At 41.2% G+C, this 25,648-nt stretch overlaps 1 protein-coding gene across 3 annotated transcripts in view; it reads left to right on the forward strand.

Moving 5' to 3' along the window:
* naaladl2 (N-acetylated alpha-linked acidic dipeptidase like 2) overlaps positions 1-25,648 on the forward strand; it is a 557,200-nt gene that overhangs the window by 455,746 nt on the left and 75,806 nt on the right. For all 3 annotated transcript variants that reach the window (XM_085773820.1, XM_085773822.1, XM_085773821.1), the window contains one exon: positions 22,848-22,937. In XM_085773820.1, the coding sequence (XP_085629946.1) occupies positions 22,848-22,937 (90 nt within the window). The remainder of the gene's footprint in view (positions 1-22,847; positions 22,938-25,648) is intronic.

The raw sequence follows: 25,648 nt of genomic DNA on the forward strand, positions 1-25,648 counted from the left end.
TGGGCCAGGGGTAAGTTGAGCCACCTATCCTATACACTTAGTAAATATATTTTGGCTGTATATGTCCAAATGATTAAATCAAGATTCTGAATGTTTGTGATTACAGTAAGTATGTTCCTATAAACAGGAAAAGTTGTTTATAGTGAGGCCAAACTTTACTTTAAAAGAAAAATCTCTGGGATTCTTCCCAAGATGCCACGTAATTGCAAAACTCCCCAAACCTCAGTGAGTTGGTGGCTCAGCAGGAAGTCCCTGCAGTTTGTGTTCACCTGTAACCTGGACAGATGAAATATTAAGTAAAGGGGGAGGTAGGAGATGGATGGAAGGAAAGAAGGGGGGGTTGATCAATTTACCCCACTCCTATGGTCAACTTACCCCATGAATGGGGTAAGGTGACTCACAAGACCACTTTTTTTGAACATGCTATATTTTAAAAACAGTTATATTTACACTCATTCTGTTAATTTGTAGGGATGCAAAATATCCTGAAATATATACAGATGTGTTAGTTAGCAACAAAACTATAATTGTCTTGATGTAGTGATCCTGAATACAAAAAGTGGCTCAACTTACCCCACTCTCCCCTACTTTAAATTGTTCCTCTAACATGGTTCTTTATTAAACACATACGTTCATGTTATGAATGGACCCAAAGCAGTCACATGAATGCACTTTCTATTTCACATGAGCAACAGTTCACAGCACAGTTAAGGTGTGGCTCCACGTGTAACAAATCAGTGGAGCCTGTGCTACTTCAGTGTCATGTTTCTGTGTGAATGTTTCATCACAGATACAGAAACTGTCAGAGGAGTGAAAGGTGAATTAACATTTTTTTTTAAACAATTTCAGTCACTGTACAACCTGCAGCTGTTCGACACTTATAAGCTGGAATGTTATACCCTGTGCTTGATTTGAAATCAGACAGTACACCTTAAATTTCAACACGACAACGTTAACTGTTTATTAGTTTTAATTACCTTTAGCAATCAGATCTTCTTGTGCAAAAAATGTTTAAAGCAGAAGTAAGCGATCCGGTGGTTTTGGCTAACTTCTTGTCAGCCGATGGAGTTAGCAGTCCCCGCCCTCGTCCCTACGTCATCACATTCACGCGCATCCCTTGGCTGCACACACAGAGAGGACCGCCCCTTTATGCCGTTCTCTCTCCTCATTGGATAAAGGTTGTAGGATACAAGGAAAGTTTTCTCCTGGGCTTACAGCAGAGCAGAGTGACTGACAGACCCGTGTTTCAGACCAAACACTCTATAGAAGTGATTGCTGTTGGAAGATAGAACTATTTAACCTGTTACCATTCCAACGGCCCGCCCGCGGGCCCCCGGGGGGGTTTTAAACAGGGAGGTGTCATAGAGGATGTCACCAGTCACTTGAAATAGTCATGCCACATATCGTTGGAAAGCTAAAACTCTTGTGATTAAAGATATGCCGACCATTCCTAAATATAATCATCACAGCAACACTCGAATCAGACTATAAACATGCTAACAAAGTTCGTAAAAAGCCGATATAACTCACGATTTGTGTCAGGGCAGGCTCAGGATCACAGGGTTTCCCCACAAACTTGGTGTCGTTACATTCAGAAAAGTCCAGTAAATCCAATCCAGTGAAGTATTTAGTCCAAAACACACGGTTGTACCGGTAGATAGCCTCATCCCGCTGCTGCATCTTATGAAATTACGCATTGTATATCCAGTAAATCCGTTTATTTCTCCTCATAAGTCCGGCGTTTACATGAAAACAATGTTTATTTCACTTCACAAAATGGCGCTGCACTCTGACCTTTCGATTGACAGCTCACTCGACCAATCACAAGCTCCCTGTCCCCGGCTGCCGCCTGCAATAGCGAATGAGTGGCTGTGTCTCATGAGGAACATCCCCTCCGACAGCGCTGAATGGCTTCAGCCAATAGAAAGCGATCCCGATGGCAACTGATGCATTGAATAGCCAATGAAATTCCGAAAAAAACGATGTGCTGCATTCACGGTCCCTGGGAAAAGGCAGCACCGCCATCTTCATGCGTAACTGTGCAAAAGCTGCACTTTGGCGCATGTATTGTTTCTCAATGGCAATTTTAGGAAAACGCCTAGATATACACTTAGAAAAACATGTGTAAAATACTAATTTTTAGCAGGATTGTTATCAAATTTGAACTGGGGCCAGGTAAGGCTTCATGCTGTGGTCCCATTGTGTTTTCCAGCTAAAATTCTCAGCTACACTCATCTTCAGGCATCTGATTGCAACAAAAAAATTCAGGCGAGAATAAAAACATTCTAATTCAGTGTGTTCCAACTTAGATTACTCAATGATAATAGCACTTATAGTGATTATTTCAGTTTGGGGAAAAACTTCAGAGTGTTACCTTTCAAAAGAGACCAAGCCCATCCATATTCTCCAAACAGTTCAAGAACAGCATTCAATTTACTTTGGGTACGCCTTGGATAGGCGAATATTACAGAATTTATAGGAGTGGACTTATATTAACACAAACATTCCGCTTACTTCTGCTTTAAACATTTCAACCGGATTTCATTTTATTGTTTTTCATAATTTTGAGAAAAAGAATATCTGTTGGAGTATTGTTCAGGTGACCAGATCTTGCCGTGTCGGCCACAGGAGCATGTACTAAAAATCGATCTTGGCTTTTATGAATCTATGTTGGATTATTGAATTGAATTCTTTTTTTTTTTTTTTGTCAACCCAGCCCTAGTGAGACCATTCAAAAGAAGTGACACAAGTGAAACAATATGGCTGTAAGGGACAGGGCATACAGTGGAGGTTTATAGGTTTACCAGTGGACTGCACATTTCCTAATTACTGCCCATGTGCAGCTTTGCATCTGTGACAAACCTAAAGCAGCTGAAATGGGTCACTGGCCCTGGTCTGGAGCTCTGTTCATTAACTCCACTGGAGCAGTTGCTCATGTGAGGAGAATTGAAATCAACTGGATTGATGTGTGAACCAGAGTTGCACATTATGAAACTGGCCATATGCAGGGCCTCTAACAATGATGCCATCACACTCCATCATAAATACACGTAACTCGTCTCCGATTTCAGATGCACTTTGTTTTCATGTTTCATGTTCAACTCTTTTTGTATGTGGTTGCCTTCAGTCTAACCCTAGCATATATATATATATATATATATATATATATATATGCATATGAATTCCTTGCTCAGACCTATTAATTTGTCTCTTACTCATGTATAATCAGTTATACACCTGCTACTGATTGTGCAGTCTGGCAGCAGCTACCCTGCATTAATGCTGCATAGATTGTGATTATGTGTGGGTGTGTGAGTGTGTATGAGTGTGTGTGGGGAAGGGGGGGTTGTATTTTGTTGGACTGTACAACAAGTACATCGTTACTAATGATGAGGTCAAGTTCAAGTTATTTCCCACCCACTCAACTCCAAATGCAGACTGAATCAGACACTTGCTAATGATACAGCCTTCATTTACAACGTGGCCTTAATTAAAAAGTGAACGGAGCCCTGCTTTGATCTGCCAGCAGTTGACTTTGGTCATCAAGATGCTCTGCCCTGCAGAATGAATATGCAGCTGCCCCCCTGCATTCCCTCAGTGACTCCCAGTGGCGGACGAAGGAGACTGGCAGGGAATGGATGCTGAGAGGATAAGATGTGAACGTGGAGGGAGAAAGATGGAGTGACACAGAGTGAGGAACAAGAGAGTGCGTGCTTCCTCTGTCTGTGCTGCAAAGTGCCCTGATATCTTCTGTTGTGATGTGGCACTATATAAATAAAAATTGACTTGCCTTGACTTGGGGAACCCCAGCAGAGTCCAAATGAATATCTCAACACAGTATTGATCCAGGCACTGTCACTGCGATTCTTTATCTCAGCCCTCCTGCTTCTTGCTTGCAGTCTCTCCATCTTTTGCTCTCTTGCTGTCAAATTCAAATTTGTCTCATTTTTTCCCCTTCTCTCTCTCTCCCTCTCTTGCTCAGATTGTCTCTCACTCATATGGTGCCCCAGGGTATAATCAAATAACTGCCACAGAGATGGAGTGTATCAGGAACTGGCATACAGTTCAGTGCATGTGTGTGTGTGTGTGTGTGTGTGTGAAGACTTTTTTTTTCTTATTAAATGTTCTCTCAAAAATCGGGGGATTGTTGAGGTGTAAGTTACCGGCCAGGCCTGGTTTAGACTTGTCAGACAGCAATAAACACATCTCTTCCTGTGCTTCACGGAGTTTTCATACAGGGTCTCTGCCAGACTTGGTGTTGATTAAAATGTGTGTACTGTCCACTTAGCCAGCTGTGTGCAAGTGCAACAGACCTATACACGTATTGTGAGATTTAAAGGGATAGTTCAACATTTTGGCAAATTGGCCCATTGCCATAATCGCTTTAGTCATAGCAGTAGGTTTGTTACCTTTAATTGTCGGTGCAAGCTGTTTTTAGAACGGCAGAGCAGAGCGGCAGGCTGCTCAGGGCTATGCTACGGAGGCTAAGGGAATTTCTTGGTTTCCCTCATCAAATACACAATCCAACAACTCCACAACGCTCTGGTGGACAAGTTGTGAGCTGCACAATCACCACGCTATGAGATAATAACGGAATGTTACGAGGCGGAGCTGTTTTAGAGGTAAATTCATGCAAAACCGCTGATGCGCGTTGCGTTCAGGGACAGTTTTTCAGCAAGCAGACTCTGTATTTACCTCGAAAACGGCTCCGTTTCGTAACGTTCCGTTATTATCTCAAAGCGTGGTGATTGTGCAGGTCACAACTTGTCCACCAGAGCGTTTTGGAGTTTTGGGATTTTGTTTTTGATGAGTTTGATGAGGGAAACCAAAAAATTCCTTTAGCCTCCATAGTGTAGCTCTGAGCAGCCTGCTGCTCTGCTCTGCCGTTCTAAAAATAGCTAAACACCGACAAATAAAGGTAACGAACCTACTGCTATGACTATAGTGATTATGGCAATGGGCCAATTTGCCAAAATGTTGAACTATCCCTTTAACAGCAGTGACACAAATTATCAAACAATGCTCACTGTCCTCCTGCTGAGTTACCTCAAGCTTTTACTTCACCTTTTTGCCTAATAATTTGGTTGTTTATATTTTATATTTTCATTTCACTTGTAAGCACATCATTTCCATTTATACACATCTTGTGTATCATGTTTTGTCTGATATAAAATGTAAAATCTTGACATACCCTGCCTATCATATATCTATCATGGGTTTGAGCGCGTGCAAAAGACGCTTCATCTGAACGGCCCCCCATGCATGATGCAAGGTGTATCTGTGTCTCAGCTCATTGACTTACAGGCACACACAGAGACCGAAAAATACAGTACGTAAACTAGTAGAACTCAGTCACGGGCCGGATTGTAAGGTTTGGCGGGCTGGATTCAGCTTGCGGTCCGCTATTTGCCGACCCCTGTAGTACATTGTTGGAAAACCCTGTCATGCTTCATCATGCCAGTGTCCCTGCATGTGTATAAAGCTAGGTTAATAAGAAAACTGTGGGCCCAGTTAGAATTTTGGTCCTGTGTTTACATAGTAACCACTGAAAACTACTTGCTCATGGTTAGGCAAAGATCATCGTTAAAATTATCTTCCTCACCGCATGCGGCCCCGGTTCGAATCCCGTGTCGGGCAGACCTTTCCTGCATGTCATTCCCCCTCTCTCTGCCTCCCCCTTTCTTGTCTGTCTCTACTGTGTACTATCAAATAAAGGCAAAAAGCCAAAAAATATACGTAGTACACCCTGCTTTTCAACTTGTACAAAACTTGTCTCTAAATTGCTGATTCCAAGTCTCCTGTGCAGAGATTTAATGTCTGATAGATCATCAGACTCATAGACATTAAATCTCTGTATTTTGTAGAAAGCCCTCACAGTGGAATGGGGGCTGTTTCTCCAACTTAATAATACCCACGATTTAAGAGGTAAATGTCAATGTGCCCACCTACTGTTTCTTTGGTCATGTGGTGCCATGTGATTGTGTGTGTTAACTTTCAGGCCTGGAGAAGAAGTCTGTATTGAGAAAAATAGACACTATTAACAGGGCTTGACTTGGGTCTGCTGCCTAATCAGCCATTAACTCCCCTAGATCCTGCTGTAGTAATTCTAACACCAGAGAAGAAAAGATTTACGAAGAGAGGATGGATAACAGACTGTGAGGGATAAATAAAGAAAATGTGGGAGAATTGGAGATTAAGAAGAATGGGAGATGAGAGAATGCCGACAAGAAGAGAGAGAAAACTACACCTTAGGAAAGTCAGTGAAAGTATACCAAGTCAGTGAAAGGACACACAATTCAAGAAGAGAACTGGTCCAATTATAACATTTGGTATCAAATCTCAATTCCAAACTGTGTGCCATTCAAGAGTTTTAGCTCCCCAACTCCACCTGCTTCCAACTAAATAAAATCCACACCAAAACTCAATCTATATGTGATAAAGGAAAAAAGACAAAAATAGAAATCAGCATGAAAGCATATCGACTCATGTACATTTGCACAAAGTAAATGATCATTTGGATTAATCAGTTGTTTTTAAAGACAATCCATTAAATTGTGAAGCTTTACCAGCTTTCTTAAAGTGTACAGGTGCCACTTTTGAAAAAAAAAAAAAGAGATGGCAAAGCGCTCTATTCCCATATGAACCCCTGTAAATCTCTAAATCTAACTGTAGCTGAGCTGTCCAACAAATAGGAGGCCAGAGTGTAATGAAATTGACAAGTTGTTTTTAAGTTATCTGACAGACTTGTGTGGTCAATGTGCTTTATAGTGTGTCGAGTGGGGGAATGAAAGAGAGTGAGTGCAAGCAACAGAGACCAGTAGTAACCGAGGCACAGAGCGACTTGATGTGTTGTAAACATAGACTGTAAAAAGAATGGACGTAGCGTCCGTGACGTCACCCATTGGTTTTGGGGAGTCGTTTTTGTGACTCAAATATGGCGGCCTGAACAGCGCCATGTTGGATTGGCCGGCCGAGAACCCGCCCACTGGCCTCGAAGCAGCCTGTCCACGGAGCTGCTCGGACCTGTCACTCAACGTTTCCGTGCCCTGATTGGCCAGAATTTTAACCTAATAACAGTAAAACTATAGAGTTAAAAAAAAATTCACCCCCCTCAGAGTGTGTGCGGGGGTAGAAACTATCGATTGAGACGAAAAAACGTTCTGACACCAGGCTTTTAACATGTTTACTGAGGATGTAAAGTCGGCGATTTTAACATGGGGGTCTATGGGGAATGCTCCCTTCTGACACCAGCCCCCAGAGGAATCCGAGGGGATTGCAGTTTTTTGAACGCGGAAGTGAGCTTCACTTCTCAGACCGACAACTGCCCCCTTGGTTGTAAATAGCTCAGTGTTTCTTTTTTTCTGGGGGTGTCGGTCAAGCTTTGGGGGTGGGGGTGGCAAGATGATTAGTTGAGATTGCAGGTAAGCAGCAGTAACAAACATATTGATGCATACATATTGGAAATTAGACCCCCAATGAGGCATTTCATGAGGGAAGTGGACAGATGACTCATTTTGGCGTATACTTTCATTCTTGCATCTCTGTCGACCATGTTACACAGTATGAGAGAAAAACATAATAGGCTCCTAGTAATGTCATCAAGTCACATAATGTACATATTTTTTTCTTCTTCTAATATTAGAGTAATCCCTGTAGATGTAGACACTAGTTTAAATATGTTATAATCATGGGCAACAAGCTTCCATATATACAAAAGTCTTAAGATGGATTTTGCAAGTCATTAACACATTTTCTGTTTTGTGCTTGACCCCATGTGTTCTACACTCTCATATAAACTGATCACCCTTCATTTTTATCTCCTTGTTGAGCATGTGTGTCTCTGAACTTTGGAACATGGTGATAACTACCAGCGGTTTTTGTTGTGTCTTGCCTCAGCTTTCATGTCTAATTAATCATGCCCACCCGCAGCCACTCTGCTCAGTTTTGGACTCTTTGTTTATTATGCATTTCAGTACTCTGTTTGAGAATACTTTTTATAGTTTGACTTTCAAACTTTCAAGTAGTTTTCTTTATCAAGTGTTTGTTATGTTCTTCAGACATTAAAGAGGAAGAAACAATGGACTAAAATGATGCAACAACATTAGCAAATACAGTGTTTGTTATATATTTCAGTTGGAATTTCTGTCTAAAAAAAAACTAACCGCAGATACACAGAAAGAAGAGATCTTGACGCAACTGACCACACAACGCCCTCATAATGAGCAGCTTGTCAGAATGCTTCTGTCATTTTCTAGGTCTTGACTAGTGCAAATATATTGATAATTGTGAATGTTTTACAGACACAAAATATATTTGCTAATACAAATGAGTTGAGAGTTGTCAGGTTGTGCAGAGGTCAGGAACCAAAATGCAGACAGACAAGCAAAAACGGGTAGGTGACACAAAATGGTTTTATTTTAATTACAAAAAGAACCGGAGAATACACAGGGATTGAACTCAGGACACAGCATGGGGTAGAAACTACGGAGAACTCTGAGGTCAAGTACACAAGGAAACCAGACACAGGTGATGCAATCAACCCAGGTGAGACGCATCACGCCGGGTTCACACCGGACGCCGAAGCGCCGCGAATAGCCGCGGAGCGGAGTCCGCTTCCATTCGGCGCCCTCGTTAACTGGTGTTGTAGTTCAGACTAGACGCGGAGCGTCGCGGTCCTCCGCGGTCGGCTCGTGCCGTGGAGCGCCGGTTTCGGCGTCTGCTCTATTTTGTGCGCGAGCCGCGGCCGACCGCGTCAATTCTGGCAGGAAGTCACACAAAGAAACACGAGAGAATCCGGTCAATTTTCAAAATAAAAGCGATTTTCAAAATAAAATACCGCGATTGACAAATGCGACCGTATTTATATTTGTCAGACTCAACAGAGAACAAGAGAGATGAAAACACACACACACAGGATAGGGAGACACGGAGTGGGCTGGCTGCAGGGAGGAGGAGGGGGGGTCAAAACACACAAACAAACAGGGAAAGAGAGAGAGAGAGAGAGAGACAGAGACGAGTTGTTGTAAAGTGAAGGACGACGTGAAATTCATCTTGGAAGTGAAGTACAGGGAGTTGTTTGACCCACAGCACACGGTGTTATAATTATATGAGGTTATTTACTTATCCATGATGTAAAAAACACAGCTCTGAATGTGAGTAAACAACAGCTGAGGAGCAGAGGCGCTCGCGACCGCCGCGGAGAAATCAGCGTCTGGTGTGAACTGGAGGGACGCGGCTCGCGCGCGATTTCCGCGGCCGCTCCGCGTCGCGGCGCTTCGGCGTCCAGTGTGAACCAGGCGTCAGGTTATCAAATGAGGCGGAAGAACACAGGAAGACAAGACAGGACCTCGAAAATAAAACAGGAACTAACTCAACTACACAAAGGAACACACAGCTTGTGACAAGACAAGACACAGGGAACGTCATCACACAAGACATGAACAGGGAACACACGAAGGAGATCATGGCAAAAATTAGCGTTATTTTTAGAAGACAAAAGGTGAAATTTCGACATCATGATTCCTGCCAGTTATGGGATTCTTACATTCAGAAATTAACCAGATCACCTGTTGAAGTCTGGAACCAATGTAAAGTGAAGAGCTAGTTAGACTTAACACCAGTGTAAGTGTGGTTTGGCACTGCAAAATCAGAAAAACTTGAATCTCCAATGAGTATTTTTTTCATGTTAGACACTAATGGTCTAAACTCATCCATTGTTGTTTTGTTTTAAAGGTATTGTATCCTTTTTGTGACCATGCTGGTTTTTCACCTGTTGCTGCCCAAGCATTTGTTCCCAGAAGTGCTCAGTTATGAAAAAACAGTAGCCTCATTTTGACCGCAGAAATCAGGGTAAATCAGGGTCTTTTTTTGTGATCAACTTTTTATTTATTTATTTGTTACTTCATTTACTTTGGTGCAAAAGCCACCAAACAGTGCATACAAATCATTATTAAACATACACACAGCAAAACAACAACCAACAACCAATCATACAGAACATGACAGGGACACAAAATAAAGATAAAAACCAACAAATGAATAAACAAAACAAAAACAAACAAACAAAGAGCAGCAAGGGAAAAACTTTGAGGGTAGAGGTAAGGGTAATCATGTACATGTAGGCTACATCCTCAATTCTCCATGATAATGTTATCTTGACTGTGGAGCCAAAAGTGTTTTGATCATTTCTCTTCCCTTTTCCAATACCGCTACATTCATCTGTTTGGCACCATGTATTCTTGCAACTGAAATCTCCAAGTTCAAGATATCCACAACCGATGTGAGCCATTGTGGGATGTTTAGTATATCGTGTTGCTTCCATCTGATGGCTACCATTCTTTTAGCTGCAGTGATGCCAGCCAGGAGAATGCGGCGGTTGGAAACTGAAAGATGACAGTCAGAGGGAGAGGGAGAGTTTTACCGATAACAGAGGACAATAGAGATATAACTGATCGCCAAAAGGGGTTGATTTCAGTACAGTCCCACATTATATGAAAGTAAGTGCCTGGGGTTCCCTGCGTACAGTATATACAATTGGGTGAGTGGTTGGGAGAAATCAGGGTCTTAATGTAGTTCCTGTGTTATTGAGCTACCTCCCAAAAAGTCCCTGTACAAGTCCTACAAGAACTTGTGGAGTAGGCTGCACTGTTGTCTGCAGTTCTGATAATTTGTGATTGTTGAGTAACCACAGGCCGTTGCTGTAAATTACTTTTTTTATTTTACTTGTTTTGATTTGGAGGTTGATGTGTTTGTGTGCATTTACCTCAGTTGCTCAACCTGATTTGCATGATCTTCCCAGGCTGCAATGCAGACAAGAATGAACCCTTTGGTACCTGTATGTTTTGGTTGAAAGGCACCTAGTGATCAGTTGCTTGACAGATTATGTGTCCAGTTAAAGGAGCATCTGCGAGAACATTATACTGTATGTATAAAGTGTGTACTAGTGTACTAGGACTGTGTGGTATATGCGGTATACGCGTCCGTGATTTGGACTCGGATCGGCTGTAAAGCTACAGTTGGTAAGTTGACGAAAATGAAAGTAAAGTCTGCGACTTTATGAACCTCGTAGAGAGAAGACGTACTGTATCCATAGCAACCGGAGACTCCAGAACGATCTCACATCTCGCTCACCATGAAACTTTTCTCTTCTTGTGTGTGTGCGTGTGTGTTGGATATTGAGTAGAAAGAGATAATTTGCAAGATGTGTGGAGTGACAGTGACAGCAAACAAAGGTAACATGAGCAATTTATTTGACCATGTATGGCATTGTTATTTGTGTTCGTTTGCATTATGTGCACCATAAAGTGCTGGTTTTAATTTTTGAGATCTACTTTCACTAGCAAGGACCACGCCGCAACAAAGTGCCATTAGACGATTTAATGGGATGAAATGATGAACATGAATGAATGATATTGTACAAGAGTGGTAAAGGTGCGGGGAGGTTGATGTCGCATCTCGTCTGGGAAGATAAACCGGAGACCGGCGGAGGGAGACTCAGAGTGGGGGTTCCGTCTCGGCGTTGTTCCGCCCGAGCTGGATTCGTGCCCCCCAGACGATGCTGTGGAGGAGATCTGAAAGGGAATGCATTGGTTAAGAAGAAAGGGATGGAGGAAGGGAGGGAAGGATGGAGGGATGAGAGTGAGGATGATCCGGGAGGAGGCTGGAGCCGGGAGGCGCCTAGACAAGGGGAAGAAGGGAGGGTGGGTCGAGAAATCGAGGCAACTGAGGAAGGAAGGGGTTGACCCGGGTATTTGTAGGCTTGACCGGTGATTAGAGGTGTGGTTGAGGCGTGGCCCTGCTCCTGAACTTAAGTTAACTCCGTGAACTTTCATTTCTGCATAATAAATGCTCTAAGAATTACATTATTGCTTTTTAAAAAAAATCAATTTATCTTTGCTAAGGGACTAAAAAAGCAATTCAGAAACACATCCATTATAATTTTATCACTTAAATTTATACCGTGATATATATTGTTACTGTGAAGGGATTCGATTTATACCGTGATATGAATTTTAGGTCATACCGCCCAACCCTAGTGTGTACACATAAAAACATCATCCTGGACATCGACTGCACACAGATACAGCTAGTGATGGTTAGCAGTAATTGCTCATTGGCAGGGCTGACAGTTTCAACTGTTCAGTTCTTCAGCTTATTTTACAAGCATGGCGGGCTCAATCTCCTACTCCCTAGTTTTAAACCCATAGTTTTACAGTGAGGGAATCCAATTACATCCAGCACCTGGAAAGACAGGGAGGAAGAGAAAAAGATAGACAGTGGGGAGACAGAGGAAGCAAAAGAGGAAAAAAAAAATCAATGGAAATCCAACTGAGGTGGAACTAAGCTTGACAATGCACCTCCTTTCACTGCTTCGCACTCGTTTTGTTTTTTCCTGGAGCGATAAAAGTGTATGACCATCTGGGTGTTTATTTCACTTGAACTCACCACATTAACCTATCGAACACTCAAGGATTTTTGGTTTCTTTTTTCATTCTTTTTGTTTTATCCTTCTTCCCTTTACTTTTGTTCCTGCTGTCTCTCTTTTCCAGCCTCTCATTAGCTCTCTGTCTCCCCTCACTGCTTTCATCTCCCTCATGTGTTTGAATATGGGGCTGCCTCCCTGTGCAGTGTGTTATCTACCTCTAATATAGTAGCCTTTGTGTGTAGATATGTCACATTTCTAAGTTATTAATGTATTGTCCTGGAATGAGGAAGAATTTAATTCCCTATAATGGTTTACATATAGTTTTAAGTAGTTATTCCATTAAACAGAGTGATTTTGAAGAAATTTACCAATCATTTGATGCAGTGTTGAACTGTCAAGTAGCTGCTGTCACCTCAACTCCAAAGAACCTAATGACATTAGGTTAGCCTGGCTCCAGGCATCCACATTTTCAACCGCATTCCTCATTTTATGATTGTGTGAATCAAATAGATCTGTTTTCAGGATAGCAAGCAGAACCTTTCTGACAGGATTAAGGAAAGGGACATCTTCCTGTGCCAGATACAGAAAATGAGCTATATTTATGAGAAAATATGAATGCAAAATTGTACATAACGACCACATTTATCATTATGCTCAGTAATCCTTTGGTTTACTCAGAAGCCAGGATTTCAGTACTTATTTTAGAGAATCGAAATGAGACTGTTTCTGGTCCAAAGCAAGAAATTCAACATGTGATTTTGAAAGCTTCAAAACTTTCTGCCGCCTTCTTCTTAAAACCTGTCAGATCATGACTATAAATATATAAAAATGTATCCTTTCCAGAACAATCCATTGATGTAGTATTGTAGTCTGTGCCGAAGAAGAGTACTGTGAATTTTTCATGCTGGTTTTCACCTCCTGTTCCCTCAGCTCTTACTTTCATCAGTTGTCTCCAGGGCTCTCTATAGAAATACTGTCTCCCCTATAAACAATTTATTAATGATTTCAGACACAGCTAGCATCACTTTGTCAAAAGAGTACCTCAGAGAGGCTTTTTTTTATTCTTTTAGGTTAGATTTAATTATGTGAGGTTTTACAAAGTGAATAAAATAATTATGTTTTTTAAGGTGTAGTTGCGTTATTCATTGAATAAAGATGAAAGTCTTTTCAAATAATTTGAAGAAGATACAAAGTTATACACAACATAAATTAACAACAAAAGATGATTCCCTCTCCCAAATGAGATTCTTCCTTGACCTCCTTCATCCCAGTGCAGCGAGGTACCACATAAAGTCAATAACTGTTAGCAGCAATCATGAACTTCAGAGATAATCAGTGAGATTTTATGAGTGACAAATTTTCATCTTAGCAGTCATGGACATACGAAGATTTTGTGTAAACTCTTAAAAGCGTAGAATCAGTGGCAGTTCTATAGGCTACTGTTAAAATGTTTTTGTTTCTTTTGCTGAGCCATTCCTCTGAAGTAGTCTCAGGGAGGCTTTTTAGACTTTCAGACAGTATTTTCATTGTCTTACACAGAGACCCTATCCCTGTGAAAACTAGACATTGTATGACCTCCTCCAGGTTTCACAATATTTATCACTCACTTTTTACCAGAGTGATGATGACCAAAGACTGATAGAGAAAAGTGCTATTGATTTGGTCCTCAGGAAAGAATCTCTTGTAGTCAAAATATCAGAATGAGGATGTTTTACAACAGCAAATGCCTGATGATTTTACTCAGTAACTATTGATGTGGTGTAGCTTTACATATCTGCCTCTTAAGTGGATTTTCCTCTTTGTATTCTATTAGATATCATTTGGTGGCAAAGGTAATATTTTGTCAAACAAATGATTTCCACACCAGCAGCTAAGTAATGATATTCAAACATTGCAGATCTCTGCCCATAAATAGGTACTTCAAACACTCAGCTACAAGGACATTACTGTCTATAGCCAATAAAAAGCTGCAAGGCTCACTGACTTAATGGAAATGGAGCAACAGTGGAATAGAGAGAAAGAACGAAAACCAACAACAACAATGCTAGTATGCAAGTATGAAACCTGGTGGTCAGCAGGGGGAAATGTCCATTAAATGTAGCACCCTGGTTAAAAAGGCCTCTAGAAGGAAACATTAAAATGTTATGTAGGTTTCCCTGCCACTAGATCAGACCAGACTACTCGTATCTCAGACCAAAACAAAGGCTCTGTTGTCCTTCTCCATTCATGTTCTTAGCAAGAAGGAGGCACAAATGAATAAAGTCACCCCGTCTACATAAAATCCAACAATAATAAATATTCCAGCAACACAACCTTTAGCACTCCACTGGCACTGCCATGGTATGCTACATCGCAATGCTGACAGTTAGCTAGCTCGCAATAGCAACATTAACAGGGTTGCCAACTCTCACGCTTCTGCTGTGTGACACACGCTTTCACGTTCTGTCTCACGCTCTCACGCCACTCAGACAATTCTCAGGCCAAAAGCAATAATATAAATGTGCACTGGCTACCAAAAGAAAGAAGAAAAATGCTTTGTAACAGGATACCATTACTCCATTATATTCAAAATATTTGTTGCTATATAACTATAATAACCTTTACACCAGTGGATATTCCTGAGCGGCATGTACCAGCACTGCAGTTACAGTTTATCTGAACAACTGGAGTTTTGCCCAAACAGCATAGAGCTAGAGCATCACTAGCCTGTTTTAATTGCAACAAAAATCTTGTTGTTACTGGAGGTGATCTCTGTTTCTATATGAATGTATGTATTAGCAAACAACAGCAGAGTTGGTTTCTTAGCATATCCATGTCCAGGACCACTGGCCAAATTGGGTCCCTAAGGAGAATTTTAATTTTTTATTTATTTTCATTTTCTAAGGTGTTAATGCAAATGCACGCAACACACACCAAAAAGGCACCCCTATGCACAAACATGAGGTCCTGCGCACTGCATGTTCTGCAGCAAGTCTACGGTACAGTACTGTCTCCTACTCAAAGAATACATCAAAGTCCAGGTTTGGCCAGAGTCAAGTAAGTTTTATTCATGCTGCCCATAATAACACATTTTGTCTCACAAAGCGTTTATAGAAAAAAAAAATGTTTTTGACTTTTGAACCAACAGAAATCCAAAAGGACCGTTAATGTGGTAATAACCAGTCAAAGCTCTCAGGTGTGAAAATGTGCACTCTTGTTCATTGCTTACCCCCTCATTAGCATAACCTTCCTCTGGTTATCCTTTGATGCAAACCTGTGAACCTTGCACAATATAAAATTATTGTCAAGGCATAATGTTTTGTGATAGTGGAACTCAAAAATGAAAATTACCATTTTTAGTCGAAGGTTATCGCTCATCAAATCAGCCTTGATGAAATCAGTTTGATGAAAATGCATGATAGTATTTTAGTCAAATTAGGGTAATTAAACTACCCAGTGAGAGAAAGAAGAGAAGGGGCGAGAGCAAGCCTAAGTGCTGAGATAAAGGGACAGAGAGGGTCTGCTCTGCAAGGAACTGAGGGGTAGATAAGCGCTACAAAGGGATCTAAGTACAAAGTGAATGGAACTCAGGTATCTTTGATCCTTAGTATCGTCCTCTTTGTTTTAGACTTTCATCCTGACCCTGTGAAGTACAGAACAGAGTGCTTGATTTTGCTTTTTTTGCTGCTTAGCTCCATGTCTCCATGGCAAATGGCACTGTACTGTAGCCTACTGTACTGGAATGAGCAGAATCATATATGAACACATATCCAGTACACAGTGGGGTTCAAAAGCCTGAGATGTGAAAATGATCTGGACAAAACTTGATGACAGAATCATATTCACATCAGAGTGAATTGAATGGAGTAAGTATTAGTGTTGGGCGATTTTGACATTCTCAGATCGTCCCAATCGCCCTCCGGAGATCGCCGATAGACCTATCTATCGCCGGGGTCCGGGGGGGGGGGGGGGTTCCACGTGTTCGTTCGTATGAGTATCGCTTTTACCGTGCTCTGCTGTCATGCATGCGCGCTTCTCTCTCTCTGTGTGTGTGAGGGCTAACAACGGAGAAAGAGCACTATGATCAATGAACGGAACGCTATTGCGTTGCCGAAAGCCAAAAAATCCATTCATGGCGGACGTAATTTATTTGTGGCATTAGTGAACACCTCGTCGGGCTGTGACATACAGGGCTGGCGTCGGCAGCCTAGTCACAGCCACAACACCAGCTAAACGTGTTTCCTCAAATTTGAGGCGGAGTGGCCACCCTGTTAACCACAGAGATGTTGTGTGCGGTCATATGACTACCTGGCTCCGTCTGATTGGACGTCGCCAGTGGCTGCATTTGATTGGTGAAACACTGTCATTTGACAGAGTATCTGTTGGAAGCAGCCAGAGAAGCAGCTTCATTAAAACAAAACAAACAGATTGCGCATTAGATCAATAAAAAAGTAGCGAGTATGTGTGTGTGTAAAATCGGCAAGAAAACAAAACATCGCCGATCGTCCTTCCAATCGCCGATAGACGATTGGATCGCCAATCGGCACAACCCTAGTAAGTATAGATGTACTTTTTATGTGTGAAAGATGTGTTGAACAGAATTCAGATCATCAAACATAATAAACATTGTTTAAAACTTAAAATATGCTACAATGTTACATTCAGTTACAAAGATTACAAAAGGAAATACATGTTCTGCATGTGTACTGTAAATCCATTTACAAAGCTTTCAGTGTTTTCCATTTTTGATAACAAGAAAAGAATAAGAATAATTATAGTCCTGTCAAAATAGTCCTGTCAAAATCTTAAACTACAGGCCTCTGGGTAATTAATACATTGGTAGAGTAACAGTGAAGTAACATATGCTGCTGTCAAAGAGTAATACTGCTTTAAACTGAGCACAGTGAGTGTTTTGTGTGTGGTAGACTCCGCTCATGTTTTAAATGCTTTTAAACTCTATTGGTCTGGGTGTCTGCATCTTCACTGTTCTATTTTGAACCACTACAGAAAAATGCAACTTGACCACAAAATCTGGCAGCTGCAGAAATCTCCTGAGCTGAAAAGCACCTGAAGCCATGGCTTTGTGATACTGCACAAGGGACAAAACTAGGTGTTTGATTTCAATTCTTCTCCTCTGAATATAGGATGTGAGGCTTTCTTTTTGGAAACGCTGCACATATACAGCTTGACATCCACAACATATTTTGAGGCAGATGTTATGCTCAATATTTCACATATTTATTCAGAGGCAGCACACGCACAAAAGCTTTATAAAAACGTTCTCCTTGTGGCTTATTGGAATGCAGAAGTATGTGAATTATTAAGTTAAAACTTCCATTCACCATATGTGCCATATTTACTGGTTGGAATTATTGGTAAGGTGTGTCCCACATTTCAGCTTCTTTTATGGGCTGAGGCAAGTAACTGTTAACTATTAGGTTGAAGTGTTTTCCTCTCAGTGATCAGATAACTGCAAATGGTATTTAGTTTGAATTTTGGAATCATTCCTGTGCAACATGCTGCTCATACTTGATTCAGTCAGAAATTGAAATTCCACTCTTGACCTTGTAAACAGCAGGTGGTAAAACAATCTCACTAAATTGGTGATTTGGGAAAAGAACATGAATTCATGAAAGACAGTAATTCAAATAAAAACACAAATACATGTAAAATGTTTATTGTGCATTTGATGCAACTTTTAAAGGAGACATATAATGCCCTTTTTCCACAAATTAAAATAATTCCCAGGTGTCTTAAAGACATGTCTGTGCCATCTTTCGGTCAAAATACCCTAAGGATCAAACATCACAGCTCTTTTCATCCGCTCAAAACAGCCCTGTTCAGAACAGCTGGTTTCAGTACCTGTCCCTTTAAATGCAAATGAGCCACTACTCACCCCGCCCCGCCCCCTCTTCTGGTACTGGTATCTCATTATAGTATATTGACTGGGTTAAATTACATCACTAGAAAGAGATTAAAATCATTGAGTAAAACTAGACTAAAAATGTCATCAGTTATCGTCGACTAAAACCAGACAAAAATAGTCATGGATTATTCTGACTAAAATAAGACTAAAATGCGCAGACTTTTAGTCGACTGAAACCTGACTAGACAAAAAAGTGTATGAACGTGACTAAAACTAATAAAAACTAAAATGACAGTTTGACAGTTTGATAATAATAATAATAATAATAATAATAATAATAATAATAATAATGATAATAAACTTAATTCATAGAGCACTTTTCATACATAAAAAATGTAGCACAAAGTACTTTACATGTTTAAAAGCCGCCCTCACCCCACCCCATAAAAACCCCACCCATGCACAAGCACATACAAATGCACGCACACGCACACACATGCACACACACACACACGAAGCAACATCTAAGAAACGTGAAACATGTGGCTGAATACAGAGGCGCCAGGTTGCAGTGCTGAGGTGAGTGACACAAAATAAACAGATTCACGTTTATACAGAGAATTTAATTATCACACAGACAGAACAAAAGAGGGCAAGAAGTCACAACGCTCACACCGAAATACGACAGCATCAAATGACATGACAATGTTTGATTGGCTGTGTTGTCGTTCATGATAGAATTGAATTTGCAGATTGAAATCACCACTTCATAATGGCAGCCAGGAAACATCTGTATCAACCATGTAGCAGGACTAAAAGCTCACTGTAAGGCACCAGCTAAAACTGAAACAGTTAAGCTACGGAAAATAGTGCTTAAAAGGCAAGCAGCAACTGCAGTGTGTGACATGATGCAAACTCAAAATCCCACACATTCACACAAATTCAAGGGAGGACTGTTTTTGCATGGTTATTTGGACACTCAATTGCCCATAGGACTGAATGGTTTGAAAAACAGATGACAACTCAGGATTCATTTGCTGCTCATGTGCTATGGATTCATTATCAAGGCTCACTTTACCAATTTCCCCATCTTCCGACCCAGGAGATACCAGGTTATCAGACTGAGCTTTGACAGCAGACAAGTCTAATACCCCAGTGGCAATAAAACTGTCAGACAAGTCAACATCCTCACTCACAGCTTGACTTTTTGACGTTGCACAGGTTACAGCACAGGCAGGAAACACCTCAGGATATGTCCAGGCCAACTTCTCACTACCCCAGGGAAGGCCATCACCTCAGGCTTCACAAGAGTCTTGGTCCCAGCCAAATCATTCCTAAAAATGTTCTACTTCATCTACCATGAGACATTAGCAAACCTGTAACCAGATCTCACTCAAAATGAACTGAATGCAAAGGCGCACCTACGAACCTCAACCTCACCCAAACCACAGGCAAGGACTCTGAAGTCACACTCCACAGCAAGAGCCGACACAGCTGTTAAAGCAACATTGCAGAGTTTATCGGCCTTAAAATAATGTTTCCAGACTCAATGGTAGAAAAATGGTTAATAGGATGGTGCTGCCACTGCAGCCTGAGCCGGGTCGCGTCGGCAGAAACTGCACTATATAACTTCCCTGCCCGGGTCGGATCACTCTCAAAGTAGTAGGGGTGTAACGGTTCACCAAACCCACGATTCGGTTCACTTTTGACTCACTGTGATCTTCCATCCTGGACTGCACTGGATTACTATGATCACCCGGTCGTGGTTCGCGCCTTGCATGGCAGCTTCCGCCGTCAGTGTGTGAATGTGTGTGTGAATGGGTGAATGTGATGTACTGTAAAGCGCTTTGGGTATCGTTCAGGTATAGTAAAAAGCGCTATATAAATACAGACCATTTACCATTTACCATTACCCGGTCACACTGTCTCTCACAGCTGTGGGTCCAACTTCAGCTTGTCACTTCTCTGTCCCTCCTCTCTCTTTCTCTGCCCTAACTAAATTTGGCGTATATGTGCGGGAGCGGCGGGGCGGGGATGAACCAATCGGTTCGAGAAGATAGAATGAGTTTCTGAACCCAAGTCCTTTGAACAGAGGTTTTCGGTTTCGGTTCAGAACCGTTACACCCCTACAAAGTAGTTATGTGGACTTTGTTAAAAGAATAGTTCACCCAAAATTCAAATTTCACTCATTATCTACTCACCCTCATGTGGACTAAGGGCTGGGAGAAGTTTCAGAGTCCTCCGTGGCTTCTCTGAGTTACAGGGGGTCTCGGCGTAGCAGTGCATGTCCATATAACGGTTGCAAATGGATACCAACTGTCTTCGTAACAAAAAGACACACCAAAAAACATCCAAATACCTCCATAGTGCTCGTATGTAATCTCGCGAGATTTGGGCAGATAAGGAAGAGGAGCTTCCATTACAAACAAGCTTGAAAAGTAGACTTATTTAATTTTCGGGGGGAATTTCGGGGCTTCAATACAAGACGGACATTACATACGAGCAGCATGGAGGTATTTGGATGTTTTTTGGTGTGTCTTTTTGTTACGAAGACAGTTGGTATCCATTTGCAACCGTTATATTGACATGCACTGCTACGCCGAGACCCCCTGTAACTCAGAGAAGCCACGGAGGACTCTGAAACTTCTCCCAGCCCTTAGTCCACATGAGGGTGAGTAGATAATGACAAATTTCAATTTTGAGTGAACTATTCCTTTAATCTGCTTGTTAGAGACACAATCCCCTTTTGCTAAGCATGACAGTTTACAAGGGTTCAACTCCTAGAGTCAAACCCCCAAATATCTTACAGCCCCGCAAAGACAACTGACTAAACTCTGTTTGTAGCAACATCTATGTATGACACCATACCTGAAATTCAATAAACAAAATGATTATGTCATTTCCAACACACAGTTTGGAGGTGGGCAAAAAAGAACAAAAGCATTGGGAAAGTCTGGGGAACCTGCCTTACAGACTGTACGACTCACAGCGTGACCCCATGAATAGACAAAACTAAACTAAAAACAGGGCTACCAGACCTCCGTCTTCAAATCGACAACAAAGAACAAGTTGTCAGACAGCTGCTTGGATGTGTGGGAGAGGGATCTCCCTCAGCTCCAGCCTCTCCACCTCAGGCCGCATTCAGGATCAGGAGTATCTGAGGAGAGGGAGAGAAACACATAGAGCAGGGTAACAGTCCGCCAGTGACAGACTGACAACCTGTCAAGAGTGTAGCCAGCCTCAACCTATAAGGACATTTTAACCTTCCTCTGGTGTTCGGGTCACCAGTGACCCGTTTTCAAGTTTCAAGACTTTTTGACTTTGTCAGGAACCTCTATTTAAACAAAATAAAAGTTTTTTTTTTTTTTTCACAAAGTTCTAAAATGCTCTGGTGAAAATTTTTACATTTGTGGTGTTCGGGTCAATTTTGACCCGGTTATAACAATAAGAACTATAATTACAGTTAAAACTGAAGTCATAAGTGCAAAACAAACCTTTTCATGGATAAGGAAGTCTAACAATGTAACCAAGAAATGAGAAACAAATGGGATGATAAATAATTGTTTTTAGTGTGTTTTACAGCTGATTGAAGACTCAGGTCAAAACCAACCCGAACACCATAGATGGTAGCAGAAAGCTGACAAGAGGAAGGTTACATTGAAGCCAAGGGTCATACTGACAAAAAAGGGCCCACACCCAAAAATATTAAAACCAATATTTTCATGGATAAGGAAGCCTACAATGTAACCAAGAGAAGAAAAACAAATTGGATGAAAAAAAATGTATTTAGTGTATTTTACAGCTGATTTAAAATGCAGGTCAAAACTGACCCGAAACACCATAGATGGCAGTAAAAAGCTAACACAAGACGAAGGTTAAGTCTAGAAGACGTAAATAATAATCACTATTATTATTATAAACTCAAGCCAACCTTGTTCCAAAGTAAATGGAAGTGTTACCAGGGCCAAGGCAGTGTGTCTGAAACGAGTAAGTAATGCTAGAAGTTGTCAGATATTTGTTGTTTCGGGCTACCTTTGATATTCGTAGCTGTCTGCTACTTAATTTGGCTGCCTGGAAAAAAAGCCATTCTCTTACTAAGGCAGTGCTGCAGCTTTGAAGTCACAATGCCTTGCTTTGTTCTGGGATATTAAGAGTATGCAGAGGTGACAGCGAGGTAGTTTTTGGGTGTGTGTGCAGTCATGGTTACATGACTTTGTGTCAGCATCTGGGACAGTGTGTGTGCGTGTGTGCACATGTGTATGTGCATATCTGACAGCAGAACAAAACGTCCTGGCAGCTCTGTGGCCTTGAGAGCCTTTAGTGTTGTTTCCTGTCAAAAGCTTGTCAGGTCACTCTACTCTTTTTTTTCACCCGTAGAATGAGGCAAACTAGAACAGGAAAGATAAGAAAAGTGAAGATTTCTGCTCGAACTTTGTAATCACTGTTCTCACAATAATGGAAAGATTTCTGAATAAGATAATGATTCAAGTCAAAACTTGAAAAGAAAGCACAGGGGGAAGATATTCAAACGATTGTTGTGGTTTCAAATGTGACACTTGCTTCTTTCTTTTCTCTCAGGCGACCGGTTTCCTGTCAGAGGCCCAATTTTCTGTGGGGTCACCAAAAACCCTGGACCCGCTTTTCAAATTCCATGAAACCATTGCTAAGGTAGGACCACCATAACTGAATTATTAGGTGGCAATTATATTATAATTATATTATAACTGCCACCTGTGACAATGCACATAGCAAAATGAATGGCTTCCAATTTACATAACAGTGTTAAAATGTCAAAGGCAAGGAAATCCTGTAGTGAGTTTGTCTTCCATGCCAGAGGACCAAAACAACAAATGCATAGAAACATAGGAGAATTATCCAATAACTCCACTGAAGACACACATTACAGTTCTGGATGACTGTCCTCTAAAGTTTACTCTTTCCAGTCCTTCACCAGATAGCAGGGTTTATTTCCATGGTCAGAATTAAAGTTCCTAAACACCATGTCAAATCTGGTAATCTCAAGTATGTTTCACATGTTAAACATGGAAGAAATACTACAGTATGAACATGTACTACATGATAGACAAATACTGCAAAACATCATTTGTAATCATTGTTACATGAGACCCGATCACCATCCTCTTACAAGTCTGTGATCTAGGTCAGAGAGAAGACAGGTAAGTGTAAACAGACTGAGAAAAGGTTAGACTGCAGCTTCTTGTACCAGGAAACATGAGGAGCCACGTCCTGTGGGCTTCAAGGCAGTTTCTCATTCTCCCACAAGGAGCATCAAGGAAGGTGAGGCCAGGAAAATATCCACGGTTTATAGCTGCCAGCAGCTGCATGAAAAGATCACCAAGTTCTTAAGCTTTCATGTTGACTTTATTCGCCAGTGTTCTAGTCTTTTAAATAGGGCATTTTCTAACATTTTTGGCATAGCTTCACTCTCTTGATGTCTGTCTCAAGACAGATGGAGGGAGCTTGGGGGTTGATGACATGAACAGCACTGGTTCTTGTAACATCAGATGACTCTTTACTCAGCCAGGAGGTCCAGCTCTTTACTACATGAGCCCCAAGCCCTGTGTTGTGTTGAGGAATGAAAACCACCAGACACTAAAGCTCTAGTCTGTCAAAAAAAATCCTTTTGTTGGATATCTGGTGGCCCTAATATAAAATTGCAATAATTTCAATGTACTTTATCGTCCCTGTGGGTACATTTGTGTTGGACTCACTAATTCACTAGATAGAAGACACTGTGGGTGTTCTTCCCTCTGTGGCCACAGGTAATGTCTGCAACACAGGAAGTTTTGGGACAGTATTTCTTTGCCCATCTTGATGTTCCTAAGTTGTAAAAACCTCTGAGACCTCAGTTTTTTTCTGACAAAAGCTGCTTCCTTTTCAACCCATAACGTTTTCAGATCTCCTGTAACACAGCTGTTTTGGGGTTGTTTTTTGTTTTGTTTTTTGTTAGATCCAGCCAAACTCCCTCATTTTTGATTTCCTGCTTTATGCTACATTAACTTTATTTTACTGACTTAAATCAGAGGGTAGAACACTGTTGCTAAGCAACTCTCAAGCCAGCTGCTGTCAGTCACTCAGCTGGCATAGCAGATGAAATTACCAGGGTCATTAGTAAGTAAAAAAAAAAAAAAAATCACCATCCATTTTAGCTGCAAAGATCAAAACCTAATAGTATTTCATTATATTCTCTGTTGATGAAAAAGGCTCTGTTGGAATAACCGCCACTATCTTTTCTTCAAGTTCCCACCGGTTGTGATAAAAAAAAAAAAATTCTTTCGAGAAAATGTCACACAGACGTTTTCTCTTTGCTTTTCAACTTTGTGCAGTTAGGACAGTTTTCTAAAAAAAAATATATATATATAGAAGGCTGGTGAAGGTCGAAAACAGAACGGAAAATATGGAAATTAGATAAATGCTGTGAATGTTCTGTTTTTATAAAGAACTTAGTGTCACATCAATAATGACTTGTCTGTAGAAGTCAGATAATGACTACTACTTACAGTATCTAAGTGACTGCAAAATTAGAATTTCTTTCTCAGCTAACAGATTGGACCTTTATAAAACAACCATCACTATTAGGAGGAACACACTCACTGCTTATAAATACCACCAGTTCACCACAGCTGTCAGCGGTGTAGCTGTCATAATTTACAAATGATATAATGCACACTGACATTTTCACTGTCTTCCATGGAGAACTAGCTCTAAAAGAGGAAACTCTCTATGTGCATGCCTTGGCACCTCAAATGTGTGAAATTACACTTAGTTTACAAGCACTGCTTGGCAGGAGTAGATCAACCTACTACTGTGGATTTTCAACTACTCAGCATCCTCTTCAGATAAACAAAAAAAAGCTAATTTATTCAGCACAGTACAGAATGGAGGAGAAGACTAAAGCAGTATAATTTGGGAGTGCAGGATGTGTGGGAATGAGGGGGAAAAGAAGCTTTTGTTATGGTGAACAGGGGTGCTGTCTGTGTCACAAGCAACAGAGGAAGCCAGGAGCAGGACATTAGTACACTTAAAGGACAATTGCGGGCGAATTCAACTCGGGGGTGTATTTTCCTATCATTTTAGTCAAGAGTTGATATTCCTGTGTTTATGACACAAACGGAAGCTCCAACTGATCCTGAACACACCGCGCACGGCAACTTGGGTCTCGCGCGAGACTTTGAATAAGAGCCAGTTTTACAAACATGTCGGCTTGCTCGAAGTAAATAAACTTATCGGTGCATGTTTGAGTCGCCATCTGACGCTGTCTGTGGAAAAATATTGCAGATTTGAGGGATGTAAACAGCCTAAGTAGTGGCACTTGCATCCGCTCCCATTCATTGCTGCCGGGGCAATGCGGGGACAAA

This window comes from Trachurus japonicus, chromosome 4 (assembly GCF_045865225.1).
Source record: "Trachurus japonicus isolate A0001 chromosome 4, Traja_1.0".
Classification (NCBI taxonomy): domain Eukaryota; kingdom Metazoa; phylum Chordata; class Actinopteri; order Carangiformes; family Carangidae; genus Trachurus; species Trachurus japonicus.